Raw genomic sequence first — 24,056 nt, 5'->3', positions numbered from 1 at the left:
CCAGGAAAAGTCCAGGATACACTGGCTGCTTGCACTGGTGTATAACAAAAGATCTCTGTGCAGATTGTAGCACTGAGAGAGAGAGATGAGGCACTGGTGCAGGATTCTTGCTCAAGGTGAAATACTGTCAGCACACCTGAGTTCATCAGAACCCCTTTCCTTCCTTGCCCTCTCCAAAATTACTGTGAGAGTAAGAACTTTTGCGCATCTATGCCACGAACCTTCCCTGTAGGAAACCCACATTCAAAGCAATAGTTGATCTTGGTGCAGTGTATTGTCCTTTACAGAAGGGCAGAAGGTAAGATGAACCTGTAAGCCTGAAGGCCAGTGCTTATGTAGACCTGCTTGCTTCCCCCTGCTGTCTTGACACTGAATGTGCCCATTTCCTTTCTACTGCGTTGGTGTGTAGATAGGTCAGTGGTCTAATCCTGACAGGCAGCTCCTCAGCCAGTCACAATTGCTGTAAAAACCTTTCAGGGGGATGCTTGGTCAATCAAAGCTGTCACCATCCAAACACCTTTTCCTGCAGGCCTGGGCTGGGCCAGAAAGAGTGGCCATGGGAGAAGATTTCACCCTGCAGTATGAAGCCCTTCAGTTGCAAAGTGCTGGTTTTTCTCCAGAACACTTGGAAGCTTGGTGCAGAGTGAGTCTATGCTTCTCCTTCATTGTCAGGCTCTCGCTATGTATGTGTGTTTGTTTCCATAACCGTTAATACCTTAACTGCTGAATTCCCTTACCTGCTTTATGGGAGGTGGTACACATGACATGCCTGCACATCCTACAGGCAACAACTGGATATGTCAGTCTAGTGGTCTTCTCTGATGCGTGGATGTTGCAGGTGTAGGTTTCGGTGGAGGGGGGGAAGTAGGGTGAAGAGATGTACACGTCTGTCATTTGCCCCTGCGGTGATAGATAATACTTCCCAGAGCAACGTTGACTAGCCGTAGTCTGGATTGTCAGTCTTATATGTGAGGCTCGTTGCCACAAGGGCTACCTGAAACCATAACCTCAGCAGCGTTTCAGGGACAGTGGGCTTTTTCTTTTCTCTTTAAGCTACTTTGGTAACAAGGACTTGCCATGTGGTTGAGAAATTGGCAAGTCTGCCGTTGCTCCTTGCAGAGAGACGAGTCCTCCTTATCCTGCCTTAGATTTTGGTGGATCAGGTAACCTGCCTTCTTGGTTACGCAGCAAAAAAGCAGAAAACTGCAATTGTTTGGGACACCTTGTCCGCTATCTGGCCCAACTCTGCAAGTGGTGCTCTCCCTCAGAGAAAAGGCTGACCTTGGAAAATGGTAAACTGCCTCTGACTTCCTGGGCACTCTATAGAGCACCATGGCACCTGCCGGCACCTGCTAGGTGCTTTTAGAAAGTGGGTGCGGCCAAGTGAGGCTTCTGACTAGCATGGCTTCTGATTGGCCATTGGAGATTTGATGGTACAGGTTTTTAAAAATGTTTCTTTGGCAGCAGCTACTACCACAACATAAGATCTTCAGTGTGTGTCAGAAGGTAAGCCATGACAGCCTTTGGGGGGGGGGGGCACCTTTTGTGACAGCCATTTTGTGGTAGCCATTTTGTTCCTGAGCCAAAATCAGGACTCAAAGTTACCCCTACATGCTCAAAAAGTGTAAGGACCCCTACTGTAGAGGAAAGTTCGTATATCAACCTGCACTAGCATGAAGCTGGAGCCTGCCAGAAAGGATCTGCTTCTCCAAGTATACATACAGACAGGAGTTTTTTTTTTCCCCTCCTGGGGGAATGTGGTGGAATAGAGTTCCGGAACCTCTGTGTGGAAACAATTCTCAAAAAATGTTTAAAAGTTCATGAGGGGCACCTGTGTGTTTCTCCTTCATTCCCCTCTTGAGAGTTCTGGCACCTTTCCCCCAAAATTAAAAGTCCTGCATAGAACTTTCCCTACCAGCAAAGCATCTTTTTGAAATCCTAGGAAAACCTTCCAGATCTGTAGAGCAAAAGTGAAAGTGGCACTATCCCTCCTTCAAGCAGCTCCTTGCCCACTTAAGACATGTTTATCACAGGCAGGGCTGCCTTGGGTAAAGGTAGAGGGACGCCCCGCCCCCCCCCCCCCCAGCGCAGCGCAGCCCAGCATTTTCCTTGCAAAGCAAAGGGCTTCAAGCAGTTGATCGCCACAGTCTTAGATTGAACAAAGTAGCTTTACAGTTAAGTGTGATGGCAGTGGAAGGTCACCTGGTGTATGCTGCTGCTGCTGCTTTGTGTGGTAATTCACAACACTGGGTGAAGGCAGTGAAGGTAAGCTGGTATGTAAAAAGGGATAGGACTAACAGCCGTGTAGGGGCAATATGAGCAAGGGCTCAACATGCCTCTGGAAAGCACTTCTAATTTAAGCTTAGTCAGACCCGATCAGAAAGGTCTTCCTGTAAAAACATTTATGACTACCAACTGTTCCTCCCCCCTCCTCCCACACAGGGCCCCAGCTGGCATCAGAATGGTGGGGTAAAACTGCTTAACATTGAACCCTATGAAGCAACTAAGGGGTGAGTGGGGGAAATCGTTCCACCTATATCTGCTGCAAACCTGGGAGAGCAAAGGTGAGTTTTCCCCCAGGTGCCTCATGTTTCTGCAACGGGCAGTTAAGATCTATAGCCTTTGGAGATGTAAAGCTATGTTTAGGATCTAGGTATAAGTGAAAATTAACTGGCTATGGACTGTCATAAAGCAGGTAAAGGCACTGTACCAAACAACCTCTAGTAAGCCAAAGCATTTCCCACGGCTATAAAAGCTGGACTGTGTACCCTCTTGATTTTAGAGGAGCTAGGGGTAGGATGAGGAAGACTGACACCCTGGAGAGCCACTGCTGGCTTTGCTCAACCACTGGTCTGATGCACGGTAAGACAGTTGCATGTGTTCCTGTGAGTTCAGGCTGGGCTGGTTGGGGAAAGAGGCATGTGGCATGTACTTCTGGGCCCTTGAGTGAGCTGTAGCAAGATGCTCAGGAAATGAAATGGCTCATCCTGACATATACTACCTGACCCCAGCCTGAAAAGAGCTTCTCTAGAGCAGTTTACATGATAGGACAGCTCATGCTCCACCACAACACTTCTTGCTTGTAAGCCTCATGGTAGGACTGTCATGCTCCACAGCTCACAGGAAAAAAGGCTCAGGTCACCCACAGTGACTCTGGAGCAGCCAGTCCTAATGAGACAGGCCAGGTAGCCCAGGGGGTGATGGAATCTATTTTACAATTACTCAGTTACCTTTTCCTTTTGCACAGTATGAATAAAATCATATGATGAGGCCTATTCAGATAATCCAGGCAGCTTTGTGAATTGAATGGGAATTGCCTTTCCTCCATGATCTCTTTCACATCAGTGTTTTGGTGCAGCTTGGGTGCTAATTTGTATTTTTTTGGTCCACTTCCACCCAGTATGGTGCATTCATGCACTGCCTAGCTTTTTCCATGATCTTTTCCTGCACCTGATTACTCTGTTGTTTTTGAAAAGATTGCAGGAAGGCTAGAGGGGCTGCTATATGGATGGGCAAGTGTGGATCTTTCCTAAACCTGCGCACACTGGCACCCCAGTGGCCGCATCCCCACAAGCTGGGGTGGGGCTTAATTAGTAAATTGGCAATAACAGTCTGTCTGCTACTAGTTAAGAAGTGCACTAAAAAACATTACATGGGAGTCAATTGCCACTTGAGTTTAATTGACAGCAGCTACAACAGAACCTTGGAGAAATATCACTGTGTGGAAGACTCTTATTGTGTGCTTATGGCAAAAACATGTAAGCTTCCTGCTTTTATCTTACTCTGAAGCCAGTCTTGTCTAAACTGAAAGGGGTAAGAAGATGCCAGCCATCCCTGCTCCTATGCTCAGTTCACATAAAAGTCCTGTGACACTGATCCACAGCTTTGATACATTAATCTGTGTTCTGAAGTCTTGGTATGATGCTGACATAGATACCAACTAGATCACTGTAGGCAAAAAAGTGAAGGCAATCAGACCAGCATTTTACAAGGCAAACCAAGATTTGAATGATCGAGTAAAATCCTGAGTTCAAACCACCAGAAGCTACAATAAACCATTTTCACATTTTATCTGAACTGAATGCAGGTAGCAGGGCTTTTTTGGTAGAAAAAGTCCAGCAGGAACTCATTTGTCTATTAGGCCACACCCACTGACTAAGCCAGCCGGAACTGCGTTCCTGCTTAAAAAAAAAGCCCTGGGTAGTAGAAATTCAGTAAGGAGGAAAGGGAGGAAGTGTCTGTCTGTTTTCTGAAAAACCAATTACCTTTCTGCCCCCCGCCTTCTCTACCTGCAGTGAAGTATGTACATTTCCTTTGTTGTAGATTAACGTTCCAGGCAATACCAGAGATGCAGTAACTTGCATCGCTCTACCTGAGAGTTACAGAAAACTAACATCTTTAAAAGAGAAAGATAACAGAAAAAGTTTAAAAATATGAAAAAAAATATTTTTAGGCCAGAGTTTTCTACAGGTATGAATGAATATTTTTCTTAATCCTTATAAGTTTTACTGTGTTTAATATTTCTTAATACCAGTAGCATTAATTTATACTTTTGTAGCAACACACTATTTTTATAAAGATCGCCACCACTGGCTTGTCTTCATGATTGGGGGAGGGGGGAGAGGGGGTGTGGGGAACTGGTCAAGGGCAACCGACCCTCCTGTCAAACCATGTACTGTATTTAAAAAAACAAAAAAAAGGTTATCTACTGTCACGCTTGCTGTGTGTTAAATAAAGAAAGACTCTTGTTCAAAGTCTCCTGTATGGTTGGTGTTCAAGAATAGTCTCCCAAGTGCATCATCTGCACAAAGTCAGTAGCTGACCTTTCTTTCTGTGAAGAAACACTTGAAACTGTTAAACATTCTCGGCTTTTGCTGGGGGGAGGGGAGAGGAAAGAGTAGGCAGATAGAAGGAGAATTCAATACAAAACTAATGGAGTCCCTGCTGTTTTGAAATTGGCTGGTTTCAGTGTGGAAAGCTATTAATAAGCCACACAAGGCCCTTTAACAATAATTGCTACTTGTAATCAACCTGAGTGGAGGGGACTTGTATCCAAGGATTAATGAAGCCAACTAGCTTCCCAACAAGTAGTGCAGAAGAAACTCTAAAGCAGGGCTGGGGGCGGGGGGAGTTAGCTCACAGCAAAATAAAACAGTTCTGTGGCACCTCAATATTTATTCTGGGATGAGTTTTCCTGAGCTGGGGCTTGCTTCTTCAGGTAAAATGTATGTGTAGGACCAGAATGACACAAGTGCAGAGCTTGGCCTCCTAAAACTCAGCTTGCATTTATTTATATCAGTTTGCTGGGCTGTAGAGGTCAAAAATTAACAGTGTGTGTTGAATTAGCTTTAAAATTAGTTGGGATGGAAGGGCAGAAGGACTTGGCTTTGGGGGCTTCTAGCTAAATTTAAGCAAAGTAGGAGAAAAATCAATTTCTGAATTCACTCAATTTACACAAGAAAATGTTTCTTAGTACAGACTTTGTTACCAGAATAAGACACAGCCCTGCTCTAAAGTTATTATGAAGGTTCCTGAACACAGATTTTTTTTCCAAGTTAAATGCCCAGGTGGAAGATGCAAAATAAGAGCCTGTACCTCTAAGAAGCTGTTTTTGGGAGATTCATGTCAAGTGTTGTATTTATGATTTTACAATAAAATGGTCTTTGAAAAATATAGCCATGTCTCATCTCCCCATTTTCATCCCTTTTGAGAATAGGCTGAAGTCCAGCCAAGGATGCCAGGTGTTCCCCACAGAACCAAACAACCCAAAATGACTTAAGACCAAAAAATGACTTTATTTATATAACCACATTTTTTTTAAAAAAGTCATTAAAACAAGGCCAAGCATGTAGCCAAGTGGCCATAATTTGTTTCTAGGCGAGAACTGGATCATCTGCCGCTTCTTAAAAACTTAGGACCAGATCCTGCAGTCTCCCTCAGATGTAAAAAGTGTCGATCTGGACATGCCACAACACAGAGAAAACACACAGGGGCTTCCAAGTGCCATGGTTATGTCCCAGCTCAGGAAATAAAATGCCATCTCTTGGTTTAGCAGCTTGTCGACATGGTTCAGATGCAGTACTACAAAAAAGGCAGTCTGCAAAACACCCAGCAATGCTCACCAAATGGTGGCTTCTATTTTGCCACTGAACCAGCTAGCCAACAAGCTGCTCTGTAAACCTATGCTGAGTGGCTGAAAAAACTTTCATTTGGTGCAACAAAATCTTTGCCTGTCACCCAAGCTTGGAATCATCCTCTAGACACCCCCATTCCAAGGCATCATCCAAAAGCCTTCACCACTGCTGATTAGTTTCACACATATCTGCTGGAAGAGGACAAGAATCTTGGCCTCTGCTTGAAAAAGGCAGGTTTGGCGAGCCCTTATTTCAGTGAAATGTTGCAGTCAATGTCCCGTTGCATTCAAACCAGAAATACCTTGCTACCCAATGATATTCTTCACAGGCCCTAGGAGTGTAAGTACACAGCTGGAAAACTACATGTACCATTTGCAAGCAAGACAGCAATTTCAGGAGGGCATAAACTCAAGTAAACACCCAGCAGGCCCACCAGAACACAAGGCAGCCTGCGCTCAGCGTCCCAGCTACAGATGCACAGTTCCTATTGCGCCCCGCTCTTCATGGCCACAGGGCAAGGGCCTGCAAGACATCAAAGCAGGGGCAGCCTTGTCCAATACAGAGTCACAGTGCCTGCCCTTCCCTCTTTCTCTCAGTGTGAGGTTGATATGTTGCTGTTGAGGCACAGGTCTAGGTCATGAAACCCCAATTTGTAGGAGAGAAACTTCACAAGCCAAGGGGTGATAATTTGGGAGACTAGACTGTTGCTTTGGAAGGGTTGGTAGAGCTGCCAATAGTGGGGCTTCTCAGCCCCCTAATGCAGATGGCACAGGACCGAAAATGGGGAAAACATCTTCGGCAGAACAATGCAGAAGGCCCTTTTCATTTCATACGATATTCGAAGGGCTGTGTCTGCTCCATGTGTCAGCTTCAGAAAGCAAAGTCTCTATTCCATCCAAACAGCAAGCAAAAAGTCTCTGAGATGCAAACAACACTCAGTATAACATTTCTTAACTCCCCCCTTACCCCCACATCAAGACTGAGGGAGTCCATGTTACCTTTTCACACAGTCTGACCTTGGCTGAAGGAATAAGATTTCACTGTTATTGCAAGGCAAGCTGGTATAGCAGTCACCAGTCTAGCCCATCCTTCTGACCTGTGAACTTCACACTGTGTGCACTGTAGAACTGGGAGTACCAGCGCCGATGCCTCTGGATGGCAGCATCTTCCTTCACCAGCAGTGGCTTTGAAACATACTGCTTGTTATTCCAGATCATGATGTCCCTCTCAAACTGGGGAGAAGAAGGCAAGATTAAAAGCTTCTGTTTATCAGAAAGGCCCAGCAACCAAAATGCCTAAGGCTGAGTGTGCTCGATACAAGTTAAGCAAATGAATATACACTGGTTCTTTCTCTGTCATTTAATTAGATTTATAAGAGCAAGGACAGAAGTCCTTGCCTAGCCTTTTGAAATCTAGGAGTATGTTTCTGGCCCTTACTATTGCTATGCTGAAGAGATTCCACCCCATCAAGTTTATATTTGGCACTACCCCTTCCAATGAAGACAGACTGGTAAGAGGCACACTGAGGAAGAGAAGCTCACATTGCTGCAACGCAAGTTGCTGCTTGCTGCCCCCGCTGAGGTGTGCAAGGGTGGTGGTTCCAGCTAGCCTTTCCTCAGCTCTCTTCTCTCATCTTGCCCCAGATGGGGCAGTGATGCTTTGTTTTCTTGGTGCCGGGGAGGGGGGAAACAGTGGGAGGGCTTCTAGTGTCCTGGCCCCACTAGTAGGCTTCTCGAGGGTACCTGGTTTTTGACCACCACTTGAGACAGAGTGTTGGCCTGGATGGCCCATTGGCCTGATCCAACATGACTTCTCTTATGTTCAGACTCCCAGATCTTCTTTCAAACAATGCAGTAACTTGTGTGGGCACAGAGACACCTACTCACCTGGATGCTTTCTGCCCACAATGTGAACTTGGGGATAAAGCCAAGTATGGTTCTCTGGTAGTACATTCGATGGATCACCTGCTGCAGAAGAGGTTCCACAGGTGTTACACTCTGAATCATGACCCCATGTCCCAGGAAAGAATGCTTAAAGAGCAAGAAAACCAAGCCAGGCCCAATCTGATGAGAGAGTGAGTCACATTAAGTCAGCTGATAGGGATGATTTACTGATTCAACACAGTGCAAAACTGACAAAACTACACTGCCACACATTATGGTGAAATTAACTGAAGTAACTTCTTAAAATCCTGTTTCCCCATACAGAAAGCAAGAAGTCCTCGCATTAAAGGAGAACATCCACACAACATCACACCTATTCCAAGCATCAAGCATGATTCATGCAATTCCTGGGACCTTCACTTTTAGGACTGAGGAATTGTTCTGCGATCCAGAGTGGAATGTGCAGAACAGCTGCAAGGGAGTATCTCTATGGAGGGCAGAGCTTCGAAATGATGCCCAGCTGTAGCATTTGATGGGTCTGTGAATGAGAGAGGCGATCCAATTTGGAAGCAATAGAACTCCTTCCTGTATTTACCAGCTGTTCAGACATGGCAAGCAGAATTGTGGCGGAATGGGCCTGCTCTGGCCTCCAGGCCCTATTCCACCCTGCCCTCCAAGGTTTTTCTCAACACCTGGAGAGGCTTTTGCTTATCAAGCACTGTTTCCAAGTCAGCCACATTCTGCAGCTTGTTTTGCATAAATTTAACCCTAGTGGCAGAATTCACCTTGCATAATTTATTCTGCTTTTGCATAACTTTTGCATAATTTATTCTGCTTCTGCCAAGTCTGAAGGAAGGATGAGGGCCAGTGAAGCTCCAACTATTGGGAATCCTTATTGTGCAGCTCTCCCACCTTCCAAAATTTCAAACCACATAATTTCAAGCATCTCAGCAGCCTTAAGGATAAGACAAACATAGGAATAGCATACATAGCAGATATCACCAGGACATGGAATTCTGTGCATAATACCAGTTTCTGCCTTTACACATAAGGTAAGGAGACACCAGCTATCTGATTTCAGCTAGTAACCAATGCTGAGAATTTTTCTAGGTAAGGGGAGCTGGGTGAATTCCTAGTCTCTTGTCATTTTGTAATTGTGATACTTCCTAGTCTCTTTTCTGGATAGCCTAAAGAAAAGCTACCAGTTGCATCATTTCCCCACTGAACACCGCAGAGGACTAGCCATGTCAGTAGAATGCCATACCTGCTTGGCTAAAACAGTCACGTCCAAGATAGGCAAGTGCTTGCCAAAAATGGTTAGGCTGTGTTTCACAGTCATGCAGGAACAGTGTGTGTTGGGCTCTGCATCTGGCTGCCAGTCTGCCTAGAAAAGAGACAGCAAGAAACAACTTACAAATGGGGACTTCAAACTCTGGCTAAATTTGGCCCGAGAAACTCAGACAAACAGCAAAGGGGTGGGGGGTGGTGTCAGGACACAGTACAGAGGCAGGTCTGAGTGCAATACACTCTTAAATTTTAAATAATTTGTAGCACATCTTTCAAACCAAATGCCCTCCAAGGCACAAAGTGCTGTAAAGATTAAAGTCAGTCTGAGATGGCCACACACACTGCCAGATTAACAGCACGCCAGACAAGAAGCCCTTGCCAGAAAGAAACAAGCCCAGGAGAAAAACCATGCAAAGTCCCCCAGCTCCCAATCCCTCAGCAGCTTTCACCTGCAAAGGAACCACATTGAAATCAGGTATGCACTCTATGACAACAAGGGAGATGTTCTGGGAAGCAACTGCACTGCAAGCTGAAACCAGCTTCACAGCCATTCTCTTTGGACTTAGCATTGGAAGAGAAGTCTGGGGTTCTATCAGGACTATGCAAATCTCTCTTTTCTGTGAATCCAATGACTTAAGCTCCTAGTCCTCATAATAAATTGAAACCAAGTCTCGTTCTTTCTAGAAAAGAGTTGCAGGTAGCCATGCTGGTCCAAAGCAAACCCAAGAAACAAAAGTTTGCATGCAGCTTTGTGTAATTTTGATACATTCTAATAAAATGTATTACTCATGGCTTTTGGTTTATTCACTCCTTGTTTTCCAGTCCCCCCCATTTTGTTGTTTCCTCCACTACCAGAATTTAGACTGGAAGCTTCCTGGGTCAGGGGCCTGCCTTTTCTCCTTGTGAGGCAGAAGGCACTCCAACACTGCTTGTATGGAGGGAAAATCCAGTTAAATTTCATGGACACATTGTCCAGATAGTCTAGGAGGCCATATAAATTCTCTTTCTGCATGCATAATTATTAACTTGCCCTGACCTGGAATGCCCAAGCTGTCCTGATGTTGTCAGATCTTGGAAGCTCAAAAGGGCTGGCTCTGGTCAGTAACTGGAAGGGAGACCAAGGAAATCCAGGGCTGCTACACAGGGGCAGGTAATGGCAAAACACCTCTGAACATCTCTTCCCTTGAAAACCCTATGGAGTTGCCATAAGTTGGCTGTGACTTGATGGCATTTCCCTTCCATCAGTTATTATCTTATACTTCTTTTGCTGTGGTCCCTTCTATTCACTTCACTGCATCACTGTAAGAGAATCTTTTTTGCTTTTTATGGCATGACTCAAGCACACGTTTATCCAGTCAATGTAAGGGTAGCTGAAGTCACCCAGTATCACAGCACCTCCCTTTAGTCACCTCCCTTTTTTGTTCTCCATCTCACAATCAGCCTCAAGAGTGATCAGGTGAGTAATAGTACACACCCACTTTTAGGATCCAGTATCTCCACCTACATCACTTCTATAATGTTTTAGCTCAACTCTGTGCCCTCTTTGATATACTTTGTTGTTTGCTGTGGCTGTGAGCTAATGCAATAAACTTGACTACATACACAGATACACTTATTTATTTACATTCTTTATAGCCCAGCTTTCTCACTGGAGGCAACACAGACACTGAATGTGACACCTTCTGCAACACATCCTTTCCTGTTCTATGGAACTTATACCCAAAGTAAAATCAAAATCCCATTGATTTTCTCCATTCCACCAAACTTCAGAAACACCCAGTATGCATAAATCATTTAGTAGCAAACACTTTAGCTCCCTCATCTTGACTGGGAGGTGCCTAGCCTTGGCACTCGGGCATCTATAATGCATTTCATTCTCCAACCACCCTCAATTCCCTGGGCCCTTTTGTCTCTGGAGATGGCTCTCCTTTGTCATCCTGCTCTCATTCCCAAATTCCATTCTGCTCCTACAAATTTTACCCCGAGTGTTTACACTGTTGCCCTTTGGACTAAGTTTTCTCAGACTTCTTTCCCAGTGAAGCTGCTCTGAAAGCCCAGTGCCTCCCCCAGGAAGAGACCCCAGTTACCTTCCAATTATGCTTGATGAAATTCCAGAATGTTGATTTTGTGTGTTGCAGGTCTACCCCACTCAAAATACAGGGCCCATGGAGAAAAGACAGGTGAGCTATGTCTGCAGCATTCTCAGGAATTTCCTGGCACAACAGGAAAGCAAACTTAGCAGCAGAACATCAAAAACAGCTACCTTGTTTTGGAACACAACATTGCTCCATCCAGCATAGTACTAATAAGTCTAGCAACAGATCTCTTAGGCACAGAAAGGTTTCTTTCATCGCTTCAAAAATCAAGAAATGAACCTTAGACCATCTGCATGCAACTATATGGACCGGTTACAAGAGACCAACGGTGAGAATCAAGGGGGCAGTCAATCCGCTCATGTAGTTTATCCTACCCAAACTGTGTGCTCTGAAGACAAACCTGCCCCAACAAAGGCTTATAGAGGGAATGTATTCCTTCAGTAGCATCATGCAACTCCCAGTCAACTACAACTATCTACAGCTACCTTGGGCTCTGTGCTTTATCTCACCAATCCTTGGCCAAGAAACCAACCTCCACTACAGCCAATCTAAAACATATAAACATATCTGCACAGATTCAACTTTTGCTATCTTCTCCTCTTGCACCTCCCATCCCCAATTTTAGGGTAAGTATCTTAGGAAGAGATCTTGCATGAACTCCATAGAATACCTCAATATGTGCATTGACAAAATGCTCAGTGATGCCATGAAAGACCCACTCTTCAGAAGCCACCTCCTCCTGCTCTGGGACTTGCCATGTTGGGCTGACACCATCACAGTGATACCAAATAAGGATCATCCCAGCAATCTCACATGATGGCCAGACCTTGGTTGTGGCAAATTCAGGCACTGGAGAAATTGGAGGGGTGGGAGGTGGAGGAAAGAGAATAAGAACTGTCAGAATTGGAGAGGGTAGCTTTGCCACTTTCCTGTGGCTAGCTGCAGTCTGTAGTGGCAGCATCCGCAGCTCTCCTCCCACCCCCCAGAAATGGCAAGCCGTATAAGAAAGCTCTATAATTTAGTATTAAACATATTTTGCACCACTTTAATAGACTGTCCCAGCTCTCATTTTATGGAGAAAGGGCAACAATAAGAAGAGCTCAGATCTTGATAAGTTCTAAGAGACAAAAGAAGATACAACTCACCTTTTTTAGCATAGGGGATTCTGGTACATTTGCCATCTTTGCCACTGAATTGCCAGCCATGGAAGGGGCACTCAATGCAGCTGCCCACCACACGACCACCGACAGACAGGTTGGCACCAAGATGTGGACAGTAGGCATCTAGCACATAAGACTGCCCGTTGAGATCTCGGAACACGGCAAATTGTTCCCCTGCAACATAGAGGTCAAGACAGTTTTTTAAAATTGTGTCAATGCTAATCAGAAGATGAAAGATGTCTCTTCAAGGCACTGGTAATAGCCTCCACAAATAATAGAATCAAGCCTAGGCTATATATCATTTTGTATTGCATGAGCAATGAGTTACTAATCTGAATTCAAGATGAAAGAAGTATATATGACTCTGGCCTTCAACCAGAAGCAGCAGGCCATTGTTTCATCAAGCTCAGTCCCATCTCTTCTGGCTGCCCAAACCACAAAGGGTCTTAAGCAGGAAGTCTTTCTCAACAGTAGCTATTACTGCAGATTTTTTCACTGGAATTGAGGGTGGTGGTTATAACTGCATCAGGATATTGCTAATCATTCACAACAGGTATTGAAAAACATGTTTAGCTACAGTAATATTTACATATTAATCTAGAAATATTTTACAGTCCATTTTTCAAAGACAATATGCAATATTCTTTCAAGAGAAGCCCAGGACAATAGAAGCGTGGAGCCATGCTAGATCCGTTGGAGATACACAGCAGTGCCAATTGAAATATTTTATCCCTTGGTGAGCTGCTTGAGGAAGGATTGATTCCAAAAGTGGACGGAAGCAGTGGTTGGGTTGCAGTCACACCCGTTTGGGAATTATTGAACTTCAGGAAGTCCTACAAACAAAGAACTTTGCACATTGTCTTTGGAAAATGAACTGTAAAATATTTCTAGATTAATATTTAAATATTACTGTGGTTATATGTATTAGTAAAAACTCTCAAGAAGTATTTAACAGTCATATGCCTTACTCATACCCATGAATGCTCTCTGGTTTGACAATAATTCGCAACAGGCATTTAACCAACTGGTAGCCACTAGGTGGCAGCCAAGTTACAGCCAGAGGCACTTGGAGAGTGCGCTTGTGGAGCAGGGACTCAAAAATGAGCCTTTGACTCAACAGGAAGACTGCAGCTTGAATAGCTCCTTTAGAGAGCTTCCCATCAACTCCACAGGGCCATTTTAGCCTGCTAGATCTCTCAGTCACAGTCACATCAACACTGACATGGCCTTTAATACTCAATAAAGTAAGGGTTCTTAAATGCTGTTGTCTATCATAGCATTCTTTGGAGTCCTGGGTACATCCATAAGAACATAAGAGAAGCCATGTTGGATCAGTGGCCCATCCAGTCCAACACTCTGTGTCACACAGTGGCCAAATATATATATATATTTATATATATTATAATTATTTATACATACACACACACACATATATATATACACACACACTGTGGCTAATAGTCACTGATGGACCTCTGCTCCATATTTTTATCTAACCCTCTCTTGAAGCTGTCTATGCTTGTAGCCGCCACCACCTCCTGTGGCAGTGAATTCCACATGTTAATCACCCTTTGGGTGAAGAAGTACTTCCTTTTATCTGTTTTAACCTGACTGCTCAGCAGTTTCATCGAATTCGCATGAGTTCTTGTATTGTGAGAAAGGGAGAAAAGTACTTCTTTCTCTACTTTCTCCATCCCATGCATTATCTTGTAAACCTCTATCATGTCACCCCGCAGTCGACGTTTCTCCAAGCTAAAGAGCCCCAAGCATTTTAACCTTTCTTCATAGGGTAAGTGTTCCAACCCTTTAATCATTCTAGTTGCCCTTTTCTGGACTTTTTTTCAAAGCTATAATATCCTTTCTGAGGTGCGGTGACCAGAATTGCACACAGTATTCCAAATGAGACCGCACCATCAATTTATACAGTGGCATTATGATACTGGCTGATTTGTTTTCAATTCCCTTCTAATAATTCCCAGCGTGGCAGTGGCCTTTTTTATTGCAATCGCACACTGTCTTGACATTTTCAGTGAGTTATCTACCACGACACCAAGATCTCTCTCTTGGTCAGTCTTTGCCAGTTCACACCCCATCCACTTAAGGAGAAAGGCCCCAGTCTATCCTGCCTCCCCCCATACCCCGCAATACATTCAGTGATCTTCAATGTGCCATAACACCCTTTGATATGATGGCTACAACACACTGAGATGGTTACACTTTTGTCAATTTGTCTTTAAGGGAAAAAGTTGTAGCATGTGACTTCTGACTTATCAGTTCTGGGTCAGGCCTGAGCTGGACATCTCAGAGCCTTCCTATCTAAAAGTTTTGTGAGATGCTGGAACTTGGTATCCAACACCTATTGCCTGTTATCAGCAAGGTTTGATTTACACTGAGACTTGGGAGGCAGATTAGCCAGGAAAGATACAAGATAGAGGTGAAGCAGCTACTGGGTGAGAAAAAGGTCTTAGGAAACTTGTCAGAAGCATGCAAAAAGCATTTACCAATTTTCTCATGAATTTGTAACCCAAAGACAAAAAGATATTTTTGCTTCTAAATATTTGCCCCATCTCATTTAGTTAAAGGGAAGTCCTTTGAATAACAAACCAGAATTAGCTGTAGCTGTACCAATTGCAAGTTTTGTGGAACTCCCCCCAAAAGTGAGGCCACATGTCTGTAGGGATCAAGGCTAAAAAACCATTCATTCCCTCTTCTCCACAGCAGGACTATGAGGAAATTGTAAAATTTTCAGCATCTCAGGCTGCTGCAGCCACTCCTGTAGCCAATTTTGCATGTGGCAAAAAAAAGGTCTATTTGTGGTTGATCTCAAGGATAGAAAATGTTGGAGTGCTTGAAGAGATATTTTTCTTGTAACACTCACTCACAATTGCTCTTTCCTGACCTCCTGAGTAAATCTTCCCAAACATTTCATACTGGCAATATGAAATGGCCCCATCCCAGATTGCATGGCTTCTATACACAGGGTACAGGAGATGGTGCTGCATTGTTTGCTTGTACAGACCTAATAACAGGACAATGAGGAGATGCTGCAAAGGTAGGAAGAATTTCTCAAAGCTTTAGAAGGTTAATATACAATGTGGTCTCTTGGTGAGACCAATTGCCACTCACTGAACAGTCCTCACAATGTGCCCGCCATCCTAGAATGGAAGCATCAGTGGGAACTGTAATACCCAGAAACCAGTAGACAAAACTCATGGTCTGGGATGATCCACCAGGTTAAGGACTGCAATATCCTTCATATTTAGTATTTCCTCCTTGAGTGCTCCACAGGGCCAGCCATAGACTATCTGGGACCCTAGGTAAGGCTAACTTCTGGTGCCCCCACTGCACCGATAATGTCACTGAGTCACATGGGGGCACCCAATTTGGTGCTCCCAGAAGGCTGGCATCCTAGGCAATCACCTTGTTTGCGTAGCAGCAGGGCTGGCCCTGCCTTATAAATTAATTTGTAGGGCCCACAAGTAGAGACATGCTAGAAGTTGAACATCTATATAGCAGCTGCCACCATCCCTAATAGATGCTGAATGTCATGGCCTTGGGTAGAGTGAAAACGATATCTCTGAAAGAAAAAGGAGAGGTTAATCAATTTGTGCATCCTATATTTTAGTAGCAAGGACCTCTCTCTCGGCTTGGCTTCGCGAACAAAGATTTAAGAAGGGCGCAATAGTCCACGTCTGCTGCAGGCTCGCTGGTGGCTGACAAGACCAATGTGGGACAGGCAGGTCCGGCCGCAGCGGCTGCAGGGAAAAGTCTGATTTAGGGCTGGCGCCGTAGCAGTGCGATTCTTCCTCAATCTTCTTTTGTCCTCAAGTCCAGCTATGCGTGCGTTCTCAAAGGAAGAGACAGCCTGGTGGATGGTGTGCCTCCATGCTTTGCGATCTAAGGCTAGGTCAGACCACTGGTGATGGTTGATGTGACAGGTGCTAAGGGATTTCTTCAAGGAGTCCTTGTACCTCTTCTTTGGTGCCCCTCTATTTCGATGGCCGGTGGAGAGTTCGCCATACAGGGCAATCTTGGGAAGGCGGTGGTTTTCCATCCTAGAAATATGCCCTGCCCAGCGCAGCTGCGTCTTCAACAGCAGTGCCTCGATGCTGGTAACCTCCGCCCGCTTGAGGACTTCAGTGTTGGTCACAAAGTCACTCCAGTGGATGTTGAGGATGGTGCGAAGGCAGCGCTGATGAAAGCGCTCAAGAAGTCGCAGGTGATGACGGTATAAAACCCACGATTCGGAGCCGTAGATGAGGGTTGTCATCACAACCGCTTTGTAAACATTGATCTTTGTGCCTTTTTTCAGATGCTTGTTGCTCCACGCTCTTTTGTGCAGTCGGCCAAATGCACAGTTTGCCTTTGCCAGCCTATTGTCAATCTCCTTGTCGATCTTGGCATCTGAGGAGATGATGCACCCCAGGTAGCTGAACTGCTGGACTGTCTTCAGAACTGATTCACCCACAGTGATGCAGGGAGGGTGATAACCTTCCTGGGGTGCAGGCTGGTGGAGAACTTCTGTCTTCTTCAGACTAACTTCTAGGCCGAATAGCTTGGCAGCCTCTGCAAAGCAGGACGTCATATGCTGTAGAGCTGATACCGAGTGGGAGACAAGTGCAGCATCATCAGCAAACAGTAGCTCTCGGATGAGTTTTTCCATTGTCTTGGAGTGGGCCTTTAGTCGCCTCAGGTTGAACAGGCTGCCATCGGTGCGATAGCGGATGTAGACACCATCGTCATCATCTAGATCTACTGCAGCTCTTTGAAGCATCATGCTAAAGAAGATCGTAAAGAGAGTTGGCGCGAGAACACAGCCTTGCTTTACACCTGTGCCTATTGGGAAGGGCTCCGAGAGGTCGTTGCAGTGTCTGACTTGGCCTCGCTGGTCTTCGTGTAGCTGGATGATCATGCTGAGGAACCTTGGGGGACATCCTAAACGTTCCAAAATTTGCCACAGGCCTTTCCTGCTAACGGTATCGAAAGCTTTGGTAAGGTCGACAAAAGTCACATACAGAGCCTTGTTCTGTTCCCTGCATTTCTCTTGGAGCTGCCTGAGAACAAATACCATGTCGGTGGTGCTCCTGTTAGCTCTGAAGCCGCACTGGCTCTCTGGGAGGAGTTCTTCTGCAATGGTGGGCACCAGTCTGTTCAGGAGTATTCTGGCAAGGATTTTGCCTGCGATGGAGAGCAGGGTTATCCCCCGGTAGTTGGAGCAGTCTGACTTTTCCCCTTTGTTCTTGTATAGGGTGATGATGATTGCATCACGAAAGTCCTGTGGTAATTTGCCTTGTTCCCAGCAGGTGACAAGTACTTTGTGAAGTGAGCTATGTAGTACTGTGCCCCCATGCTTCCAGATCTCTGGTGGAATTCCATCAACTCCTGCTGCCTTGCCACTTTTCAGTTGCTTGATGGCTTTAACAGTCTCTTCTAGGGTGGGGATCTCATCCAACTCTGTTTTCACTGGTTGAAGTGGGGTGAGGTGGATTGCTGAATCTTGAACTACGCGGTTGGCACTGAAGAGAACCTGAAAATACTCCGACCACCGGTTCAGTATGGATGCCTTGTCTGTGAGGAGCACTTGGCCGTCTGCACTATGCAAGGGACTCTGAGCCTGATATGATGGACCATATACTGCCTTCAGGGCTTCGTAGAACCCTCTTAAGTCACCAGTGTCTGCACACAGCTGGGTTCTCTCTGCAAGCTTGGTCCACCACTCGTTCTGAATGTCTCGAAGCTTGCGCTGGAGGTTGCTACATGCAGCGCGAAAGGTTGCTTTTTTCCCAGGACAGGAGGGCTGAGCAAGATGTGCTTGGTAGGCAGATCTCTTTTTTGCCAGTAATTCTTGGATCTCTTGATTGTTCTCATCAAACCAGTCCTTGTTCTTCCTTGTGGAGAACCCGAGGACTTCTTCAGAGATCTGCAGGACGGTAGTTTTTAGGTGTTCCCAGAGTGCTTCTGGTCTGTGGGGCAACTGGGGTCCTCAATTCTTGACTGGAGTTTTGCCTGGAAGGCAGCTTTAACTTCGGCTGACTGGAGGCTGCCAACCTGAAACTTCCTCTGAGGGATACCTCCTCTCCTGGGTGTGGGTTTAAAGTGAAGACGGAGATTGCAGCGTACAAGACGATGATCCGTATGACATTCTGCACTGGGCATTACTCGGGTGTGTAAGACATCTCGAAGGCCTCTCTGGCGCACCAGAATGTAGTCGATAAGGTGCCAATGCTTGGACCGTGGGTGCATCCAGGTTGTCTTCAGACTGTTCTTCTGCTGGAAGATAGTGTTGGTGATGGTGAGCTGGTGCTCCATGCAGAATTCTAGCAGGAGGCGCCCGTTGTCATTGCAGTTGCCAATGCCGTGTTTGCCAAGTACTCCTTTCCAGGCTTCCGAGTCTTTACCTACTCTGGCATTGAAGTCGCCAAGGATGATCACCTTGTCCTCTGTAGGGGTCTTCCGTACGAGGTTGCGTAGATCAGCATAGAACTTGTTCTTTTCTGCAGGATCTGCTTGAAGGGTTGGGGCATACACACTGAAGAGTGTTGCATGCTGCTTGTTTTGAAGTGGGAGGCGCATGGACATGATGCGATCTGAGTGACCTGTTGGCAGGTTTTCGAGTTTGGAGGCAATGGAGTTCCTGACCATGAAGCCAATGCCAGAAAGGCGGCTCTCAGCCTTTGACTTACCCGACCAGTAGAGGGTATAGCCAGCACCGTGTTCTTGAAGACTACCTTCCTCAGGGAAACGGACCTCACTGAGAGCTGCTATGTCGATATTCAACCTGAGAAGTTCGTGGGCAACTAGAGCAGAGCGTCGTTCAGGGCGACCACTGCCTACTGTGTCAAGCATGGTTCTGATGTTCCAACACGCAAGCTTTAGTTTTTGCACACTTTGTGAGGCAGGTGCATGCCTTTTCTTTGTTGTTATTTTTCGACCGCAAGTAAGGATGCCCGTTGACCGCGGCTAGCCAACTGGGGTGGGGGAGACGAGCTTTGTTTAGGCCACCTTTTCTAGGCCCCTCTCCGTGTGGAGCAAGCAGTGCTGTCCCTAGATAAGGCTGCTTGGTCGTTCAGGGTGCTGCCGAAAAATGCTTTCGTCTCTGGGTTAGCATCAGGCGACCAATACCCTGAACCGCCTACATGCAGGATCGGGACTGCGGCTTCCAGTGGCACCTTCCACCTGCCGTTTCGCCCCTTGCCCATCGCTGCAGGACTTGATGCGTTGTTGGTTGTGTATGTGGATATGCCCTTCAGGCCTGCGCAGAGGAATTTTTTAGGTGAAGCGCAGTGTGCGCGGTACTGGCTCCACCCTTTCACCTGGGGGTCATCTGCCATGGCCCAGTAAGCCGGGACGCCGGCAGCGAGTCCTCCAGGTGGTAGGTGTTACATTAACGAGCTCTATCTGCCCGGGTTTGATGTTAGAGTTTTCCTTCTCTTAGGCTGGCGAGGTTGGTGGGCCCAGCCTGCCCATCCGGTTATACCACCGGACAATTCGGTCGCACCATGACGTAGCAAACTCTGTGAAAACGGGGGGGACCAGCGAGAAGGTGTTGCTACGGATGCAGTAATGCAGGAGAGGCCATTGCAGTGACCATCTGCCAGGCATAGCCAGACAGTGACCACGCGGCGTTCACTACACTGGGAGAGGAGAGGCTATGTATTGCGCATACACTTTCCCTGGGGGGGTAGGATTCCCAGAGGGAGCCCACCCCCCACCCCACCCCAGCAAGGACCTACCCAGTGTGAAAATCTAATACTGCTGCCCTAATGCAAGTAATGCACTGAGTGGGAGACAAGATTTATCTCCAAGGGTTGTAAAAGCCACTATAAAGTGTGAATTCAAAATGTCTTAGAAAGGAGCAACAACCAACCAAATCCAAGAAAATGTTACATCCCAAAATTGTCAGGTGGGCTACCACAAGAACCTGAACTTATAGTCTAGAAGTGTAAGAGTGGCTGGCTAGCTAACAACCTCCACACCCTAGAGAGATGCTTATTTAGGACAACAGGTCTCCCAAGAACCTACTGCCTCATGGATTAATCATCAATACCTAGCCTCACTTCCCCTCACCCGTTTACCCTAATTAATCAACACTTAAATTAAGTGACTTAACACCAAACCTGGTAGCTTTTCCCATTCAGTACTTACAAGGCCATCAAGCACCATTTGCCCCTATAGTCCACCTCAGATAACCCCATCAAGCTTCTCCCAAATCAATGTCCATCTCCAAAAAAACCCTATCAAGTTATTGTGTTTTGAAGGCTAATGCATCAGCTTGCTTCAAGAAGCATTTTGCTCTATGAATTATGGCATCCTGCTCCATAGCTGTGTGTGTGTTCCAATCCACACGTCATGCCCCTAAATCCATTTGGGCCTTCTCCTCTTCTCTCCATGAAACACTGGTCACTTTGCTTCTGCTTCCATGGCCCTCTTTCTTCAAGGCTGGCAATTATAGCCTTCCCCTAAGTTGCTTTCTCCTCTTTCCTCTTAGGTAGCATGCGTGTTTTAAGTGTGTGTGTTTGTGTGTTTTGCCATTTTATTTCTCTTTTAATAAAAACTTTTCTGACTGAACATCTGCCTGGCTTGAGAATTATCTTAAGGGCAAAATCTCTGCAAACACTGGTGGAGAATCCATGGCCCCCTCTCACTCTGTCTCCTCAAAGTTAATTCTAACAATCTACTGCCTATTTGGATAACAGTAGTGTAAGGGAGATTTGTTTCCCCTTTTCCAGAACGAAGTGAATTTTGCATTGAAACTGGAGATTCCTGTTCGAGCTCAACATCTATAAAATTTGGAAGCAGCCCCACCTCCAAGAGATCAACTAAAGAAAAGCACAATTCCGCACTTCTGCGTTTCCATAGATTCATGGTTTAATATTTTTAGACAATAAAACAAACAAAAACTGTGCATCTTAGGAGCAATGCAAGTGAGTTGTGGTACAACATACACAGTTGAAGATGTGCTGCAAAACACTATTAACGTGAAGATCTTACATTCAGCCTGACTGCAGAATGGAGAGTCACCACCTGCCCACAAGTCAGCAGCAAACAAGAGGGAGGCCACCAAGAACAGCCTGACAAACAAGGAAAGCCTCTGTAGTTGCTTTGAAAAAGAAGAGGCACACTGCCTCTTCTTTTTCAAGAAGACCTGAGTCAGACCTGAGTTGAAAGACCTGAGTCAGATTGAGGTGACAAAAGAGGAGGTCCTACAACTGATAGACAAATTAAAAACTAATAAGTCACCGGGTCCGGATGGCATACATCCGAGAGTTCTGAAAGAACTCAAAGTTGAACTTGTGGATCTTCTAACAAAAATCTGTAATCTTTCATTGAAATCTGCCTCCGTTCCTGAGGACTGGAAGGTAGCAAATGTCACCCCCATCTTTAAAAAGGGTTCTAGAGGAGATCCGGGAAATTACAGGCCAGTCAGTCTGACTTCAATACCGGGAAAGTTGGTAGAAACCATTATCAAAGACAGAATGAGTAGGCACATTGATGAACACGGGTTATTGAGGAAGACTCAGCATGGGTTCTGCAAGGGAAGATCTTGCCTCACTAACCTGTTACATTTCTTTGAGGGGGTGAATAAACATGTGGACAAAGGCGACCCGATAGATGTTGTTTACCTTGACTTCCAGAAAGCTTTTGATAAAGTTCCTCATCAAAGGCTCCTTAGAAAACTTGAGAGTCATGGAGTAAAAGGACAGGTCCTCTTGTGGATCAAAAACTGGCTTAGTAATAGGAAGCAGAGAGTCAGTATAAATGGGCAGTCTTCGCAGTGGAGGACGGTGAGCAGTGGGGTGCCGCAGGGCTCGGTACTGGGTCCCATGCTCTTTAACTTGTTCATAAATGATTTAGAGTTGGGAGTGAGCAGTGAAGTGGCCAAGTTTGCAGATGACACTAAATTGTTCAGGGTGGTGAGAACCAGAGAGGATTGTGAGGAACTCCAAAGGGATCTGTTGAGGCTGGGTGAGTGGGCGTCAACGTGGCAGATGCGGTTCAATGTGGCCAAGTGCAAAGTAATGCACATTGGGGCCAAGAATCCCAGCTACAAATACAAGTTGATGGGGTGTGAACTGGCAGAGACTGACCAAGAGAGAGATCTTGGGGTCGTGGTAGATAACTCACTGAAAATGTCAAGACAGTGTGCGTCTGCAATAAAAAAGGCCAACGCCATGCTGGGAATTATTAGGAAGGGAATTGAAAACAAATCAGCCAGTATCATAATGCCCCTGTATAAATCGATGGTGCGGTCTCATTTGGAGTACTGTGTGCAGTTCTAGTCGCCGCACCTCAAAAAGGATATTATTGCATTGGAGAAAGTCCAGAGAAGGGCAACTAGAATGATTAAAGGGCTGGAGCACTTTCCCTATGAAGAAAGGTTGAAACGCTTGGGACTCTTTAGCTTGGAGAAACGTCGACTGCGGGGTGATATGATAGAGGTTTACAAGATAATGCATGGGATGGAGAAAGTAGAGAAAGAAGTACTTTTCTCCCTTTCTCACAATACAAGAACTCGTGGGCATTCGATGAAATTGCTGAGCAGAAAGGTTAAAACGGATAAAAGGAAGTACTTCTTCACCCAAAGGGTGATTAACATGTGGAATTCACTGCCACAGGAGGTGGTGGCGGTCACAAGTATAGCCACCTTTAAGAGGGGTTTAGATAAAAATATGGAGCAGAGGTCCGTCAGTGGCTATTAGCCACAGTGTATGTATATAAAAAATTTTTTGCCACTGTGTGACACAGAGTGTTGGACTTGATGGGCCGTTGGCCTGATCCAACATGGCTTCTCTTATGTTCTTATGCCAGAAAGCAAACCATCCCAACAAGGTGAGCACTGCCATCTACAGAAAATGGGCAGGAAGGAACTTTTTCCAGACAATTTTTTCCAGAGCTTTATCTAGGGGAGGGAGATACCCTGGATTCCAGCTATGAGTGAAGAGAAGATGCAGACAGAAAAATATTTACAACTGCAGGCAATGCCCCCTACACACACACACACAACATACATAGAGTGTATACATTATAGCACATAGAATCATAGAGTTGGAAGGGTCATCTAGTCCAACCCCATGCACAGTGCAGGAAACTCACAAACACCTCCCTCCTAAATTTACAGGATCTTCATTGCTGTCAGATGGCCATCTAGCCTCTGCTTAAAAACCTCCAAGGAAGGAGAGCCCACCACCTCCCGAGGAAGCCTGTTCCACTGAGGAATCGCTCTAACGGTCAGGAAGTTCCTCCTGATGTTGAGTCGGAAACTCTTTCGATTTAATTTCAACCCATTGGTTCTGGTCCTATCTTCCGGGGCCACAGAAAATAACTCCACACCATCCTCTATATGACAGCCCTTCAAGTACTTGAAGATGGTGATCATATCACCTCACTGCCATCTCCTCTCCAGGCTAAACATCCCCAGCTCCTTCAACCTTTCCTCATAGGACTTGGTCTATAGATCCCTCACCATCTTCGTCATCCTCCTCTGGACTCGTTCTA

At 45.7% G+C, this 24,056-nt stretch overlaps 1 protein-coding gene across 1 annotated transcript in view; it reads right to left on the bottom strand.

Moving 5' to 3' along the window:
* Positions 1 to 5,771: 5,771 nt before the first annotated feature.
* Positions 5,772 to 24,056, bottom strand: part of LOC132580002 (cholesterol 7-desaturase nvd-like) — a 58,761-nt gene continuing 40,476 nt past the window's right edge. The window contains exons 2-7 of the mRNA XM_060250609.1: positions 12,546 to 12,734; positions 12,071 to 12,249; positions 11,392 to 11,517; positions 9,282 to 9,401; positions 8,021 to 8,197; positions 5,772 to 7,366 (exon numbers count right to left, since the gene is read on the bottom strand). Of these exons, the coding sequence (XP_060106592.1) occupies positions 7,205 to 7,366; positions 8,021 to 8,197; positions 9,282 to 9,401; positions 11,392 to 11,517; positions 12,071 to 12,249; positions 12,546 to 12,734 (953 nt within the window). The 3' untranslated portion in view covers positions 5,772 to 7,204. The remainder of the gene's footprint in view (positions 7,367 to 8,020; positions 8,198 to 9,281; positions 9,402 to 11,391; positions 11,518 to 12,070; positions 12,250 to 12,545; positions 12,735 to 24,056) is intronic.

This window comes from Heteronotia binoei, chromosome 12 (assembly GCF_032191835.1).
Source record: "Heteronotia binoei isolate CCM8104 ecotype False Entrance Well chromosome 12, APGP_CSIRO_Hbin_v1, whole genome shotgun sequence".
NCBI lineage: Eukaryota > Metazoa > Chordata > Lepidosauria > Squamata > Gekkonidae > Heteronotia > Heteronotia binoei.
Note: the sequence above shows the minus strand (reverse complement) of the source record. Positions and strands in the feature narration are given on the sequence as shown.